We start from the raw sequence: 17,026 nt of genomic DNA, 5'->3' as shown, positions 1-17,026 counted from the left end.
TGGTTCAGAAAATTTCAAGGAATTCAACCAGGATACTTCTACAGACATGTCCAACTGAAGCAGAGGGGAGAATGCATTCAATGAATGTTGCCCTAGAGGCAGAAGGCCCTTTTCTGAGAAGTCCTTTCAGTGCTCCTGAAGGGTTGCCCAACCGCCGCACTGTGGAAGCAGTCGAGGAGGGGGGTTCTTATCCCTGCACCCTCAAGCTTGGCCAGGCCATCATATCAGATACTTGGTTGCTGTGGATAATTACCAGAGGCTATGTAATGCCCTTTGATCTGATGATAATCATTCATTCCTTACCGGTGAGTGTCTGTTCCATTCTCTGAATCAAGTTGGCCATTATAAGAAGCTCGCGCCAGCCAAAAAAATTTCTCAAGCTAAGCTTACCCATAGTACCCCTCTCTCCATCACCTCAAATCTTGTTTGCTGCATATTGCATCAAGACATGTCAAGCCAGCTCTCCAGCTAAGTCATTAGAAATTGTATACTTTCTTAAAATCTTTTCCTTAACTGTGATTGTTTCAAGTTGTTAGCTGTCGTTTAGAGTTTGCTACCCTTGTTTGCCTGTTTGAGTGCCTTTTTTCCTTTACCAAGATTTTTTGGTACTCTTGTGTACCATTGCTGGTACAGGCCTTCCCTTACCTCTGAGGTAACAGTCATTACCATTGTTGGTATCCCCCTCCCTCCTTTCTCTTTCTTTCCCTTTTATCATGGTTAGTAATAAAAAAGGCCTTTTTTTCTATTTTTTGACTGTTTGTGCGTTTTGTATTTGCTCAGACATTTAGTGTAGGACAAGTTACGCCTTTTTTGTGTGTGACCTAAGGCTGAAAAGAAAGGAACTTCTGGTTTTAAGCAGTGCGAGCAGTGCAAGAGGAAAATGCGCAACTCAGATGCTCATTTGTCTTGTGTCTACTGTCTAGGGGGTGCCACATCTAAAGGTTCAGCCTCCATGCGACATAAGGGCTTTAGCACCTGTACCTTGATGGAAAGGAAAAACAAACTGATTCTTTTTAGAGGCCATTTCTGAGATGGAGGGCTCAACTCTTCCAAAAAAGAACACAAAAAGAGAAGCCATTCTTATCCCTACCTCTCCTCATGCTAGTGACTCTGTCGACAACTGACCTGAAGTCGAAACTTCCAGAATTGGCACCAACAATGTTGGCAACATGGCCTCAACCTCCCCCTATGGTACCATCCTGTATTCCAGGACCTTAACCATCAACGACGGTGCCAACTTTGGCACAAATAATTAAATCTTTGACTAATACCATCCTCTGCACCAGTGCTGCAACCTTCCCCCATGGTACCTATTGTGAGTACAGAACCATCCAAGACTCCATCTCCCATGGCACTATCTATAACTACAGTGCACCCCCCCCCCCTTCAGTACCAAAAATAGATTTTCCAGCTCTGGTCACTGTCCCCCCCCCTCCCCCATACATCTTGCTGGTCCTCCGACCGTGGTGCCAATAGGTGGGATATTGCCTCAGGCCTGATATTCCCCATCGGCAGATCCTTTTTTGGACAGCAGTATAACCCCTTTTTAGATCACCTCGCTCTTCCAGGAGCCTTTCAGAATTCTACGTAGTGAGACTAGTGGATCAGCTGTTGTCAGCCAGAGGATTTCGAGCTCCTTCCAAATCCTCCCTCCCACCTGGAGCAGAGGTTTTCTTTCCACAGATTACACTGTATATTCCACCTTTGACCTCCTTGGAGGTATCTGAGCCCTCGACAGCCATCAATCCCGGTACCGTCTACTTCGGTTCATTGGTCGACCTTACCATGACTTCTGAGCCTACCCTACGGACATCGACTCACTCAGAGCTGAGCCATCCTCGGGATAGAGACTGGTCTGCTGGCACCATGATCCCTGTTATGGTACCTGTTTTTTCTAGGACGCCATCTACTATGGTTTCGGTTTTCTAGCAGAACCAAGTCCTTTTGTGGCTCCTTCCCTGGGAGTGGACTCATCGGAGCCAGGGTGTGACCACGGTCCTGAGGTTGTCTTTCTCAGTTCCAGGCTCGCATCCCTCTTCGGGCGGACCTGGTTTTCATGTGATGGAGTGGGCACTTGCTTCTGCAGGCTCTTAGCTGGTCCCTTTGACACCCGATACCCATTTATATATCTTTCTTCTGAACCGCAGCTGACACAGTCCACTACTCTGGGGCACCGGGCACAGAAACCTGGACACCCTTCCACAAGGTACCCACTCTTGAGTCCTCCTCAGACGTTCCTGCAGAGGAGGTGCCTCACAAGAGATTGTGCAAGAGGATTCTCCCTAGGTCTTCCTTACTGAAGATGCAGACTACGATGAAGGGGAAAGGTCCCCATGGTCTCCCCCTGAGGTTGTCTCCTTTGGCGACCCACTAGAATTTTTAAAGCAATAAGGAGACTGGAAGCCCACCAACCCTTCCTCTGAGGAGTCTGTATTTTTGCAGGCTTTCCATGCTTGACCCTCTGCTTGTTGCGTGACCCCGCCTACAGATGACCTGGTTCAGCTCATTGTGCAGCGCATCTGGAGGAATCCAAACACCGTCTACCCTATCCCCAGGCGGCCAGACAAAATTCTTTCTCCTCCAGAGGACAACCCAGATGGTCCAAAGGCCTACCAGTAGATGCTATGGTGGTGGCGGCGGCCACTAAGAAAGAGCTCGCCGAGGAGAGCCCTACAGTTCACCCCCCAACAGGGAATCTCGGGTGATAGGTTGGGGAAGTTGGTATGTTGTTCATCGACCTTTGCCATTCGGTCCTTGAACTACTTGGCACATTTTACCCGGCTTCAGAGACCTAATATTGGAACTCTCAGAAACCTTGGCAGGTACAGTGTCTGATGAGGTACATGACAAAGTTGCCTCACAGCTTGCCACCCTGGAATCTATTTCTAACTCGTCCATGCAGTTGATTTCACTTAGTACCGAAGGGACGACTAGAGGAGCGGGTGCAGGCATTGTCATGAGACGCCAGGCCTGACTGCACCTGTGTGCGCAGATCCCTTTAAGTCTTCCCTTTCTCAAATCTGCCGTGGAGTTCTCTTCTCTTTTTGGCCCAAAAGTAAAGAACACTTTAGCCAGGTGTGAAAAGGAAGGTAAGACCCTGTCTACTGTTGGTGTATGTTTTTCCAACCCTAACTGTCTTAATCTAGGAATCAGAGGAGTGTAAAGACGTGGTACAAGAAAGCACAGGGTCCTTTCTGTGACGCACGTGGGGAATTTGCTCCCCAGGGCAAAAGGGGAAACACATCTGGAAGGCGCTCCTTCAGAGGCAGAGGGTGTCCTTAACCAGTGATCCAGAGATTTTCTCTGGACAACCCTATCAGTGCTCTTGAAGAGCGGCCTAATTGCTTACCACTGGAAGCAGTCTGGGATGATTTTCTCTGCACCATCTTGCCTGGCAATCCATAACCACAGATTATTGGGTGCAGACTATAATTACCAGAGGTTATCATATCCCTTTCAATCTTTACCCAAGGCTGCTAAGGCATATTCCCAACATTCCATCCAGTCAAAGGGAAGTAGCAACTCAAGAAATACAAAGGCTGCTTCTAAAAAGTCATCCAAACAGTCCCACCAGACCATATACGATCCAGATTTTACTCAAGATTCTTTTTAGTGCCAAAAAAGACATTGGAATGGAGGCCAGTTTTGGACCTCAGCATCGTAAACAAATATGTCAAAAAAAAAAAAAAAAAATTCCGGATGGTCACGGTTCAGTCTATCCTACTTTTTCTAGAGAAAGACAATTGGATGTGCTTAAGTTGATCTTCAGGATGCATATTACCACATAAAAATGGACAAACGCTCCAGAGTATTCCTCTGCTTTTGGCTGAGAACGATCATTACCAATTCTGGATGCTGCCCTTTGGTCTCTCTATGGCCCCCCAGAGTGTTCACCAAATGCATGGCAGTGGTAACAGCTCACTTGATACCTTCCAGGATTGTGTTGGATAGAAAAAAATCCGATACAAAATTTATGTTCTCACCATAACGATAGATCCATGTTGTCTTTTTGTTTGGTTCAGTATCCCTTCCTCCTTCCAATATTTTTTCCCTTGTGCTCTTCTTTCATCAAATGGACCTAACCAGGAACCTTATCATTTTACAACCTCAACTGGTTGTTTTCTCCATGTTATGTTCTGATATACGATTCACTTGTTATATTCCATGAGGTGATAAGATTTTGTTAGCTGATAAGCAGGCAAACAAGATCTGAGGTATTTGGTTGAAGATGGGGATTATGGGTAGGGGAGAAGTAAGAGCCCTGGGTCCACAGCTTCTAAAGTCACTGAGATCAGATCCAGTAACCCAAAGATTGAACCAGAAGAAAAGAAGACAACACAGATCTATTGTTATGGTGAATATATAACTTTTGTTTTAAGATACTTGTCTTGTTCTGGGTGTTAACATAGTTGCTTCATGCTTTTAGCTACCTCTTAACATGTATCATTTGCATTGACCTGACTCTGTGAGCGTGTGCGTCAGCTTACTGCAGATGCCACACTGAGGGACTTGGCTAGACAGAGGTGGGTTAGACCTACTTTGTACTGCATCTGGTGCCCGTCTAAGTCTTGTCGCACAGTTTTATATCCTAATCTGTGCTACAACCAAGACTTGTAGCTCCTTCTCATTTGCTAATGACTTCTGTAAGTGAAACTGACTATGCATAACCTAATTGCATTGAAAACTGCTCATGTTGCAGGCTGCAGTGTTGCAGACTCCTAATAGTTAAGTTCAGGCCCTGTTACAACCTTCTGAATGCTCAAGCAAAGCAGACAAGCAGATGCTGTGAGAAGATGGCTAGCAAGGCAGGTAATGCGTGAGGGCACTTTTCAGTCATGACTAATGCACAAGGCATGCAAAAGTATATAATTAGACTATAATGCAGTAAGTTTAAAATATGTAATGTGTCCTTGTGTAGTAATGACTGAGCACATACAGAGTGAAATATCAGTTTGAACATTGTTAGTATGGTGTGTTTATGCATTTAGAAGTGTAAATTAGACTAAATGGCTGCAGTTGCCAAGTAGCTTGTGAATTAATGGAATTTGAGTGTACAACCTAAAACTAGCTTGGAATATTTAATGTGTGCATATCTTGACAGGAAAAGGAGTTACCGACATTGAAAGATATGGACTTTCTGAATAAGAGCCAGAAAGTTTACATAAGTGAAGAACAGAGGAAACAGTTCATGGAACAGTTAAAGCGAGATGTGGAGGTAAGCTTGAAGTTATTTGGTATTTATGTAAAGGTGTTTAACTCTGTGCTTTGTGAGACTAAACACATCAAATTGCCTGTTTTATTATGTGGAATGTTTACCGCAGCACATTTCAGTGTTCAAAGTGATACATAACGTCAGGATGAAGTTCTGGATTTTTGTTTTTTAGTCATTACATTCCATTGAATATTTTTATACTCATCCTTTTATTAGTTTGATTTCAAAACATTCTAAGAACAATTTCATTAGAAAGAACATTGTTAATTTGAAATTAATGCCTCTAGGTCCTGGTTTCCATTTTAAATTTTTCTGTAGCACGTAACATTTAGGAGATATTAGAATTTTTGTGACATTGGAAAATTATTATCAAAAGCATTTCATGACTTTATGGACGTGCCCATTAAAATCTTCTGGCACCAAAGACTGTATAATTATCCAGTCATGCTTTGAGTAGAGAGAATTAACGAGGCATTGTGCCTCAAGATAATTTCTGAATCATATGCCCACATATTAAATACCTGCTCCTCCGTAGTTAGTTGGCAGTATGAGATCTCTGCTCGTGTTGCATGTGTTCAGGAGCACACGAGGCATCCCAGATTGTGTTGTGTGTTAAGCGGCCATGTGGCATCCCTGCTTATATGCTGTGTTCAGTTTTAGTAGTTTGCTTCTTGTACTGCTCTCTCGGAAACATTCAGCAAGTTCTGCCATCTGCTTTAGGATGGAACTCTGATAATGGGAAATATGATATGCAGTAATTTAAAAGCATTAACTGCCTATGCAGATAAGGCATGGAACACTTTACTATACTTTTCAAGGAGTTTGGGGGAAGCAAAGGATATAGACTTGTTTTCTGGGACAGCCAGCCAGACAATTCTTAGGTTTTCCTTGTGATTTATGTACAGATCATGTTAGCCTTGGGAGGTGGGTGGATAACTCTACAATTGAATTCACTTTCTTGGACAGTGTGGTGCTAGTTCTGTCTGTCTGCTCAAAGTACCTCTTTCAGTGGAGAGCACTTTGTTTTACTTTCCTGTTGAAATAGTCTTTTGTCATGTTTTCCCAGGTGTATTAATTCAGAATACTAACTTTACAAAAGTAAACACCCTTCATAGAAGAACCTGAGGAAAATGAAGTGCCCTCTTCATATAGCTTTGTGAAAGAAGGCAAATCAGCCATGGTTTTATTGTAGATGTTCTTCATATTCATCACTGCTAGACTACCTTAAACTGAATGTGTTACGTCCTGCAAGGGCATTAACAGCTGTCCAGCTTCCAAAGCTTCAGGGCACCTTCCATATGCCCAAACAGTTAGTCATCTCAAGCTGAGCTGACCTAAAATATTTAGGCACCAGGTGCATTCTTTTTTTCTTGACAGTTTAAAAGTTTAAAGAATTGATTTATTTTTTCTCTTGAGCAAATGTGCTTATTTTACTTTGGGGGATTAAGAAAGTGTTTTAAAGTGCTTTTTACTGATATTTTTTGTGAAAAAAAGTAACTTTTAAAGACTTAAAATTTTTACCAGTTTTTGCTGCTTGTTTTCCCTGTGAAAGAGGCATCATTTTGGCTTGAACATTAGAACAAACTGTCGGCCCTTCCAGCCACAACAAGAAAAAAACGAAGCAGACAGCCTCCGCCTTAACCACAGGTGGGTGACTGTGCTGTGGCCATGACTTGTACCTCAAATCACTCCTCTTTTACCCTGAATCCTTCTGATGTAGCGCCTACAGCCACTATGGACCTGTGGCTGCTGGGATTCCATAGGTGGGCAAAGGAGAGGCAGTCTTGTCATTCCTGGGAAAGAGAGAACACTGAAGACTTCTCTGTTTTGTCAGAATCTCATGCCCATTCCTGGTGAAGTTGCTACTGCCAATTAACAATCTTGACCTTATCTGTCCTGTCAAAAAGAAATAGAAAGCTAAATGCGCATCTACTCCTCCTCATATTACCCTGGACAGTACTAATTTACTAGACCTGGCTCTGGGTTTCATTCAGGCTATTGATACTTCTTAAAATAGTTTCTGGTAAAAGAAAGAGAGCTACCTTCTTTCCTGAAGAGATTCAATATTCTCAATCTGGACAGGAAGTTGAAGGGACAGACAAAGGATTTTCTCCTTAGATTTATTATTCAGATTCACAAGAGAGCTTAGTTTTTGATTCTCCTGTGTGAGTTTATCCTTCTCTAAGACTGTTTTCAGTGGAAGAACACAGTGGTTTCTCAGTCTGAAAATATTATGAGTTTTTACAAAAGGAATTTCGTACAGTTCTGTCAGCTTTCAAAGATGTGTGCGTTACTGCCTGCAGTTTTTTTCTGATAGTACAGCTGCTCTAAAAGCCAGATGGGAGGTAATAAAATTCCTCAGTATTTTAAGTTTTTATACATGCTTCCCAAATCTAACTCAGAAGCTGTAGCTTTAGTTAATTCTACTGCTGCTAAACATTTAGTTAATTCCAGTCCTACTCTTTCTGATAAGGATGAGAATACTGATAGGTATGGAGGGGTTTGCTTCTGCAGCTTTCATTTTCAGAATTTTGAATTGAGTTCATATGTTTTTTTTTTCTAATTGTGAAAGTATGAAGAATGTTTGTTTGCAGTTTCTTCTTGTGAGGAAAACAGGTTGCCTCAAATGGATTCTGGATGTCTTTCATCAAGGTTACAGATGGGAATGGGAGGAAATTCCTCCCTTCCAGGGGCCATTCCTTTTCCTCCAGATGAGACTCTCGTTCCTAGTACCAAAGAAAGAAAATGCTTGGAGACCAGTTCTTGATCTTTATTTCCTAAACCCGTTTGTGGTAGTGCCCTAATTTAAAATGTCACTTCACAACCTGTTGCCTGTTCTTCTTTCCAGTTTCCTGGTAACACTAGACTTAAAAGATGTTTATCACATACCACTTCATTCAGACTTCAGACATATCTTAAGATATTATATGTCTAGATCACATTATCAGTTCCCTGCCTTAACGTTTAGGCTATCTGCTGCACTGAGTGTTTACAAAGTGCCAAGCTCCAGTTACAGCTCATTGCAGGCTACAGAATAGCCACATTTTTCATATTTAGACTTTCTTATCTTTGCAGTCTTTTTCAGAGCATCAGGCATCTCTCTCAAGTGAGAGATGTTACGCAAACTGGGATTACAAGAGATCATTTAAGTCTTCCCTTGACTCTCTTGCAGAGGATTGTGTTCCTGGGATATCAACTAGAAACCTCCGTTCAAAGTGCTTTTTTTCCTCAGGAAAAGAAGATCCTTATTTAGATTTGTTTCTAAGGTTTTCCACTCAGAAATGATCACTTCAAGGGAATACCTCAAGATTTTGGGTCTCGCGGCATCTGTGATACTCACGATACCCCTGGCAAGACTTCACATAAAAATGATAGTCGTGTTGGAAATCTCCTTGGTCCCTGTATAAACACCCTTTATATTTTCAAATACTAGTACTGGGGTCTGTCAGAAGATAAATCTTTTGGTGGAGCAACAGATATCAAGCCTAATCTGTCCTCCTCCCTCTCTGCTCCAAAGCAGTCAGTCACCATAGACACTTCAGCTTTGCTTGGGTAGCAGTTTCAGGAGGGTTAAAACTGCAAGGATGTGGGACACCAAGGACAGGCTCAAACATGTAAATATCTGGCAGATGCTTGCCCTGATTAAGGCACTCAACTCTCTGACCATCTTTCACCCAGGGGACATCTTTAAAGTGGTTTCAGACAATACAATAGTCATGTGGTACATCAACAAGCAAGAAGGAACCATGTTGCACCCAATTTGCAGGCTAGCCATGTTAGCTTGGGATATAGCTTCACAGCACATTCTCACTCTACAGACATCTTTCATTCCGTATTCCATCAGAGCAAAATTGTGTGGCAGATAAGCTGAACAGGACCAGGGCAGACCCTCATGAATGGAAACTAGGTCAGGTGGTCTTCCAACATTTGATCCATCTGTGGAGAGTTCCTTAAGCAGACCTTTTTGAAAAATCAACTGGCAAGATTCTGTTCCAGGAATTTATGCAAGATCTGGAAGATGTGCGCCTTTTCTTTGGGAAGTAATGTTCCTGTATGCTTGTCCACCCTTTCCACTAATATCCACTTTTAAGATTCAGAAGGAATTCCCATATACCATAGTGATGACTCCCTTCTGGCCTAGGCAGCTGTGGCTCTCCCCTTCTTTTGGAAATGGCCAGGGACAATTGCCACAAGCTTCCTCATAGACTAAATCTACTCACCCAAGAACAGGGGTTTTTTGATACACTCCAACATAAATCAGTTTCAGTTGACTGCCTGGATGATAGGGTTTTAATTCCTTCTGAGCACATGTTTACTGAGGAAGTGTAGCAGATATTGATGGAGGCAAGAAAGACTGCTACTAGAGCAAATGGCAAAGTTTTTTTAGTTGGTACCAGCAACATAACCAGCACTCATTCAGAGCTAGTTGTTCTGTGGTTGTACAATATTTGTATAAGTTAGTTTAGTATCCTGTGACTGTTATTCATCTGTCAAGGTTGTCGGCCATTTCAACATGTTTACCCATAGATCCTCTAATTTCAAGGCAGTGTGATGTCAAAATGTTCTTGATGGGGGTTTTGCATAAGAGGCTGCCAAGTAAACCAGTAGGCCCCCTCCTTGGGATCTTGATTTTTGTGTTAGAGAAGCTAACACTTTCTACATTTGAACCGGCTAAACTGTCTGACTTGAGGTTCTCAACATGAAAAACAGTTTTACTGATTGCTCTGACCTCTGCAAAGAGTATTTGAATTGCAAACTCTGGTGAGTCAACCCTTCTTCATTTTCCACAGGGACAGGGTTTCTCTGAGAACTAATCCTTTTATACCTGTAGTAAGTATCCAAGTTTACCTTAAGCCATACTATCCATCTTCCAGTTTAGTTTACTGTATCTAAAATGAGGGAGTAAGGATACTCCATTCCTTAGATGTCCGCAAACAACTATGGTACTATCTTGACAGAACTGTCTCAGATCTTCAGGTCAATTGTTTATTACTATAAAGGTAAGAAGGGACAACCAGTGTCAAAACAGACCATTTCCAAATGGTTGTCTAAGGCTCTCACCTTTTGTTATGTTCACCATATCAAATCAGACAAGCAGGGTCGAGGTCCTATCTACCAGTGCCTTGGCTTCATTTATGGCTTTTTAGAAAGGGTTGGATTCTAGAATTTTTTGAAAAGCTACTACTTGGTTCTCTCTACATACTTTTACAAAGCACTGTAATCTTGATTCTTTCTCTAGGCCCAGATCAAGCTTTGCTAGGACCATTTTCCAGTGGTTCCTGGACTCATCTTCCACCTCCCAAATGTAGTTAGCTGTGTTAGTCTACCCATAAAGTTAAGGCTACTTTGGTAGTAATCAGTATGACATGCATACTGTAGTTGTGCAAGATGAACTTACTGTAACAGTAGATGTTTGAATGATCACTGCTGCAGTAGCCACTCCTTCCCTCCATCCCCCTTGTCTTTTGGTTTGCTTTTATGTCAGGATGTGGACATTTATGTTTTGTTGTTCCTAGCGTAGTCTTTTCAATGCTCAGCCTCCCCCTCTTTGTTGGCAGGAAAGTTCTGAAGGGCTTCGCTCCCAAGCTGCTTGTTCAGTGAGTTCAGCTCAAGCTACTTGATAATTTGGACACTTGGAAGATGCCGTGAAGCTTTGGAAGCTGAACAGCCATTATATCTTTGACAGGATATAACCCATATGGATAAGGCTACTGCAACAATGATCATTTGAGCATCTATTGCTGTGGTAAGTTCAAGTTGTACAGCTGTACTTTCCAAGAAAAGAGGGCAACTGGAAGTCTGTCTTGGACCTCTCAAAGCTAAACAAGTTCCTCAGCATCCCAAAATTTAAAGTGTTTCCATTGCAAAAACTAATGCCCATGATCTCCCAAGATGCCTCTATAGTCACTCTAGGTCTAAAAGACTCTTACCTCCACTGTCCCCATAGTAGACTGTCATATAAAGTACCTACGATTTGTAGCAACAGGCTACCATTTCTAGATTTGTGCTTTACTATTTGGACTGTCTGTTGGTTTTCACAAACTGTCTAGCTCCTTGGATAGCATATTGCAGAACTGTGAAGGTTCATATTTACCCCTACTTAGATGATTGTCTCATTCAGGGAAGATCCACATCAGAGAACCTAGGTACCTTACAGATCATTGTAGACTGCTTTCAGAAGGTAGGTCTCACCTTAAATCTTCAAAAACCCAAAACTGTTCCTCTAACAAGGGTCCTCTTTCTAGGATTCTGTTCAACCGAAGGCCTTCCTTCCCCAAGACAAGATTATTTCCCTGTCGGACTGTCTAACCAGTCTGCTTCCAAAGCAGCTCATCACTCCAAGAGAGTTCCTGTCGATATTGGAGTACATGACATCCTGGATTCTCATGATCCAAGTTGCAAAGTTACACACAAAAAAACTCCAGTGGTTCCTGAAAAATGTCTGAGAACAGCATTCCCAGTCATTGGAAACCCTACTGCCTTTTCTTGCATGCCTGAAAAAGGGAATTCCAGTAGTCAAAGGATACCATACAGTGGAACCCAGGGGCAAATTTCACTTCACGTGAAGCAAACAATATCATCACCACAGACTGTTCTGACATAGCTTGGGAGCCCACTTAGTTTCCCTGAAAGTGGAGAGTATTTGGTCCCCACAGTGGGGGAAGTTGCATATAAATCAGTAGGTGCTGCTAGCAGTCTACCTGGTCATAAAAGCTTTCCAGCAGAACTTAATCCCAGAGACCTTGCTGATCTGGACAGACATCACCACACTGATGTACATAAACAATGGGGAAATTTGTCATACCCTCTGTGTAGCATTTCAAAGGAAAATTTGGATGCTGGCTCATGAAATAGGGTTTGACTCTCGCATCCTCTTGTATTCTAGGCCAGAACAGTACCCTGGCAGATTTTCTAAGCGGGCACCGTCTAGACCCCAACAAATGGCTACTGACGAGAAAGGTCTTCCTGGATCTAACTATACAAGGGATCCCCTCAGTAGGGCTATCTACCACAGCAGGCAAATACTTTAGTTCTGTTCCAGAACACAGCAGACAGCAGCTTGGAAAATAGACATGGACAAACTGGTTCCTGTATGCATTCCTGTCCTTTCTCCTTATTTTTAGAGTACTGACAGAAATCGAGGGGAACAGACCTTGCATGATCCTAGTGACTCCTTTATGGCTGAGACAACACTGGTACGCCCTCCCCCTGACAATCATCAAGGGGAGATTCTACACTCTACCATAGGAAGTAGATTTCAACCAAGTTAAGGGATCTGTCTTCCACTGTACCCCCTACCTAGCCCACCTACAGGTTAATAGTCTGCAGGACTGAATTTTTCACACCAAGGAATGCATTCTATTCCAAGGACATGCTTTTCATTCTAAGGGAAGCAAGGAAGCCCAATACCAGGAAATAATACCTGGTAAAATGGAAGATTCCCCACCTGGTGTCAAGCAAAAGCACTAATCATTTTCGGGCAATCATTAGCTCATTCTGGCACTACCTGTGAAGCCTCATTAGACAAGGCCTTTCCTATTCCAGCTTTAAGGTGCATGCATCTACTGTATCAGTTTGCCTGCACAGTACCCTACCTATCATCTCGCACCCCCAGATAATACTTTTTACTTTTTCTAAAAGTGGTGATTCACTTGAGACCTTCCAAAAGGAATCCTGTTCTGGCTTGGGATCTAAAATGTGTTAGAAAAACTAACTTTGCTCTACTTTTAACTTGCTGCTCCTGCCTGTCTAAAAATGCTTACCTGGAAGGCTACTTTCCTTGTAGCTGTTGCCTCAGCTTGGAGAGTTTTTGAATTACAAGCTCGTGTGTGTAAATAACCTTTCACTGTCTTCCACAGAGATGAGCCACTTTCAGAACAAACCCATCTTTTATAGCTGTATCAAAACTTTGAACCATGCTACCAGCTTACCAGTCTTCTTCCCAAATCCACAGAACAGGGCAGAACAAGACATCCACTCCCAGGATGTGCACAGGCAAATCAGGTACTATCTTGACGGAACAAAAACCCCCAATAGAGCAGAGCAATTCCTGATGACTTTCGCAGAGAGTAAATAAGGCAAGAATGTTTGCAAACAAACCATTTCTATATGGATATTTAACTTCATTAAGTTCTGTTATTCACACCATGGAAAACTTTTACGTGCGCATAATGAACTGCACCAGATATGGAGCAGCCACTGTGACTCTCCTCAAAGGAGTCCCTACCTTGGTGGTCATAGAGGCAGTTGCATCTAACTCTGTACTACACACCTTTGCAAAACACTACCCAGCTAGGCAATGTCTTGACAGCTAGAGCAGGTTTTGCTACTGCCATCCTGCTGAATCTAATCTGCTAGAGTCGTACGGATGGCCTACCACTCAACTTTTAGTTTTTGGGAGTCCTTCCAAGAATCAGCACTGCAATATTGACTATGAAGAACATAGTACAGTTATCACACTTAACATAATTTATAAATGCTAGAGTAGATCAGTGTTGTATTACATACTCCCACCCTGCTGTCTGCTGACCAGTTGTTTCCCTCTTCCTAGGTGCAAGGTGTAGATGGGTTTTTCTTGCAGATAGTCCTCTTATCTCTGTCATCCGTCTGCCTCCTTTTTTCACTCCTCACTTAAAAATTCAGACATCTGAGGAGGTTGTGCTGTTCTCTGGCATCAGACTACTTTTTCACTGCTTGACACCCTTCTTATACCCAGATGTCTGTCTTCAGAAGTCCATCGGCTAGGGATGATGTAAAGACTCCGGATATCTGTCCTGTCACAGACTTCTGCATGGCAAGAAGACCAAAGATTCAGTGCTGCAACATTGATCTACTTGAACATCTACAGTTACGGTCAGTGGGATGCAACTGCACTGTCTTTGGATCAGTTCTTCATTTCTTGTGAAGGTGATAAGTGACGACTTGTCTCAAAAGACTGTTCCCAGATGGTTGTTTAAGGCTGTTACTTGTTTGTTGTACTCACCATAAGAAAACTATTCCAGGCAGGATCAAGGCCCACTATTCCAGGGCCTTGGCTTCACCTGTAGCTATTTGGAACAGATTGGAGTCGAAATATTCTAGAAGCTGCTACTTGGTCCTCTGTACATACTTTAACAAAGCACTGTAAGCTTGATTCATTTTGTAGGTCTAGATCAGGTTTTGCTAGGACCATTCTTCAGTTGCTTTCACCTTCCTAAAATTGTGAACTGTGATGATCTATCCATGTACCTTGAGCTATTGCAGCAGTGATTAATATGAAGTATGCTTATGTAAGTAAACCTGCCATAACATTAGATGTTCAAGTGATAAGCAGTAGCCACACCGTCCATCCACCCCCTTGTTTCTGTTGTTTTTCTAAGCTGTGGACTTTTTTTTGTTCCTAGCATTGCCCTTTCAGTGATTAGCCTCTTCCTTTCTGTTGGCATAAAAGCTCTGTAGGTTTTGGCACCCAAATCTGTCTTTTACATCAGCTCAGCTTGAGCTGACTAAAGGTTTGGGCACATGGAATATGTCCTGAAGCTTTGGAAGTTGGATTGCCATTATATCCTGTCAGGATATAACCTATATAGCCTAGGCTACTGCAGTAGTGATCATTCAAACATCTACTGTTTATAAGTTTACATGCTGTTGTCCCCTCCTCCCTTTATCTTATAAAAAAAAAAAAAAAAGTTTCAGTACCCCTGATAGAGCCCCTTCCAGCTAAAGAGTTTAAGGGTTGAATTGGTGTAGGGGTAACAGTGGGTGAAATACGATGTTTGTAAACACCATAAAGTAAAATCAGTTTCATATATGAGGTAAGGGGTGGTTTGAGGTCCCCTGTAGATGGTCAAAATGTTCCCTAAAGGCTAGCCTACATAAGAATGAAGCATGACTCTCCACTGCTTTTACTCATTGAGGTTTGCGTGCCAGGACCAGAAACCCACTGTAAAGCAAGCAGCTGAAACCAAAGGGATGGCTGGGTAAAAAAGAAATGCCCAAGTGTAATTTAAACAGTGACAAAGTGCAGAATGAAGAGGATGTTTGTAAGCAGTGTCTGCAAGGCAGCTACTGTGAGAAGGTTAAGGTCATACATGAATGGTAGTATTTGAATAGTGGACCCATGAGCAGGTGGCAAAGGTCAGCACAGAGAGTTGGTCTCGTGCGTGGGGCAAAAGGCAGCATATAAGGCCAGCACTGGTGGCACCAACAAGGGCGAAACCCACTGAGTAAAAAAGCAAACACAATTTTATTTCAGAACTGCACAGTGCTCACAAGCCAGGAAAGTAGAGACGGTCTGTTCCCAATAATGCATAGTGCAGTCCGACCATATGTTAGCATCCAGTAGATTGGTAGCAGATCCCTGTTGTACCAAACAAAAACATGGAGCTCTGTCCAGGGAAATTCAGTAGAAGGGGCAGGTTGCAGTAGAAATAAGTAAAAACAGAGGCAATTGGGTACAATGTAGGAACACGCAATGAAAGGTTAGCATATGGAAGGCATGGCAGAAAGCACAGTAGTGCACAATGATGGCAGGTCAGAAAACTTACAGCAGCTCATGTTTGGCTGCTTGGAGCAGATTTAAAGTAGCAGCAGTTACTAGGACCTGTTACCAAGGTGCAGTCCAATCATGGGAGCAAGGACAGTGTAGTAGTGACGGGTCATAACACCACATCAAAACTCAGTGGAACCACACAGCAGAGGCAGTAGACCACTAGATGTAGCATTACAGTCTGGCACAACAAAAGCAAATCGGGAGTAACAGGAAGGTAGGTGGCAACACAGCCAGACAAATGAAGATGATCCACCTGAGAGAGAGTGAGTGTACAGTACATAAAGTGGGGTCAAGTGGAAAGATGGAGAGAGGAGTTACACCACAGTGGGTGGATGGTTACACAGTGATGGTGTGCAATGGACTACAGGTAGTCTACCATGGAATAGTGAGCCTTATTTGCAGTGTTGTTTGGCAGGGCTTCCTGTTGGCACTTTTCCCACTCCCATCTATTAAAAGTGGGGAGCAGACCTTAGAAGATGTATTCCCTAAGGCCATTCATGTGATTTTGATCTAGGTAGCCACCTGCAGCAGCTCACACAAACTGATGTTTGAGGCTAGCATGTGGTGTACAGCTGCATAAGTCATGCCACCACACTGTTTTGTGTACAGGGCAGTGAGGCCACAGACAGATCCTCTACTCTCCAGAACTTCAGAAGGAACTGTGAGGTGGAGGAGCATTCACTGGGAATACAGTTGGCTTGTCCCTTGGCAGTGTGGGTAATGAGAGATACACATCATTAAACCAGTTGTATAATGGTAACCAGTTGTATAATGGTTTAGCAGCTTGGTGTAGTTGACCTGCAGGTCTCTAAAGTCAGATGGTGTATCTAAAGGGGGTAGGAACACCACCCTTGAGTTCCTTTACCCCATCTTGAATGGTGGGTTGGTGACATACATCAGCTAGAGACCCAGCTTTTGCAGTTGATTCCATAGGATTTGTGCTAGATGGTTCATACGTATGTGTGTCTGTGTGCGTCTGTGTGTGTGCACCTGGGAAGGCAGTGGTGACTATATTAAGGGATGCCTTCACAAAATCAAGCATTGTTAAGTAACTGAGGTGGGGGGAGGGACCCTGTCACACTAACTCTCATCAGTGGAAATCAGTTCCATAATGCTCTTTAATGTGTTGCCTGGGACTTAAGTCATCAAGCAAGTAAAGCACAATATATCTGTCTTCCTATGTCTGAGCTTCCCATGGATGGTATAGAGTACTCCCTGCACTGATATTGTGCTAAGGAGGAAGCCTGTCCATTGTCCTCATAAGAGAAGTTGACGGGCATCCT

At 42.9% G+C, this 17,026-nt stretch overlaps 2 protein-coding genes across 2 annotated transcripts in view; both read left to right on the top strand.

The window, feature by feature from the left end:
• LOC122811629 (probable E3 ubiquitin-protein ligase DTX3) overlaps positions 1-17,026 on the top strand; it is a 1,276,614-nt gene that overhangs the window by 567,914 nt on the left and 691,674 nt on the right. The gene's annotated exons all lie outside the window — the stretch shown is intronic.
• The window catches only part of PIP4K2C (phosphatidylinositol-5-phosphate 4-kinase type 2 gamma), a 722,271-nt gene that overhangs the window by 455,910 nt on the left and 249,335 nt on the right, over positions 1-17,026 (top strand). The window contains exon 4 of the mRNA XM_044083605.1: positions 5,102-5,215. Within this exon, the coding sequence (XP_043939540.1) occupies positions 5,102-5,215 (114 nt within the window). The remainder of the gene's footprint in view (positions 1-5,101; positions 5,216-17,026) is intronic.

Source organism: Protopterus annectens, chromosome 9.part0, assembly GCF_019279795.1.
Source record: "Protopterus annectens isolate FY-2018-M chromosome 9.part0, PAN1.0, whole genome shotgun sequence".
NCBI lineage: Eukaryota > Metazoa > Chordata > Ceratodontiformes > Protopteridae > Protopterus > Protopterus annectens.
The sequence above is the reverse complement of the archived record's forward strand: the minus strand, read 5'-3'. Positions and strand labels throughout refer to the sequence as shown.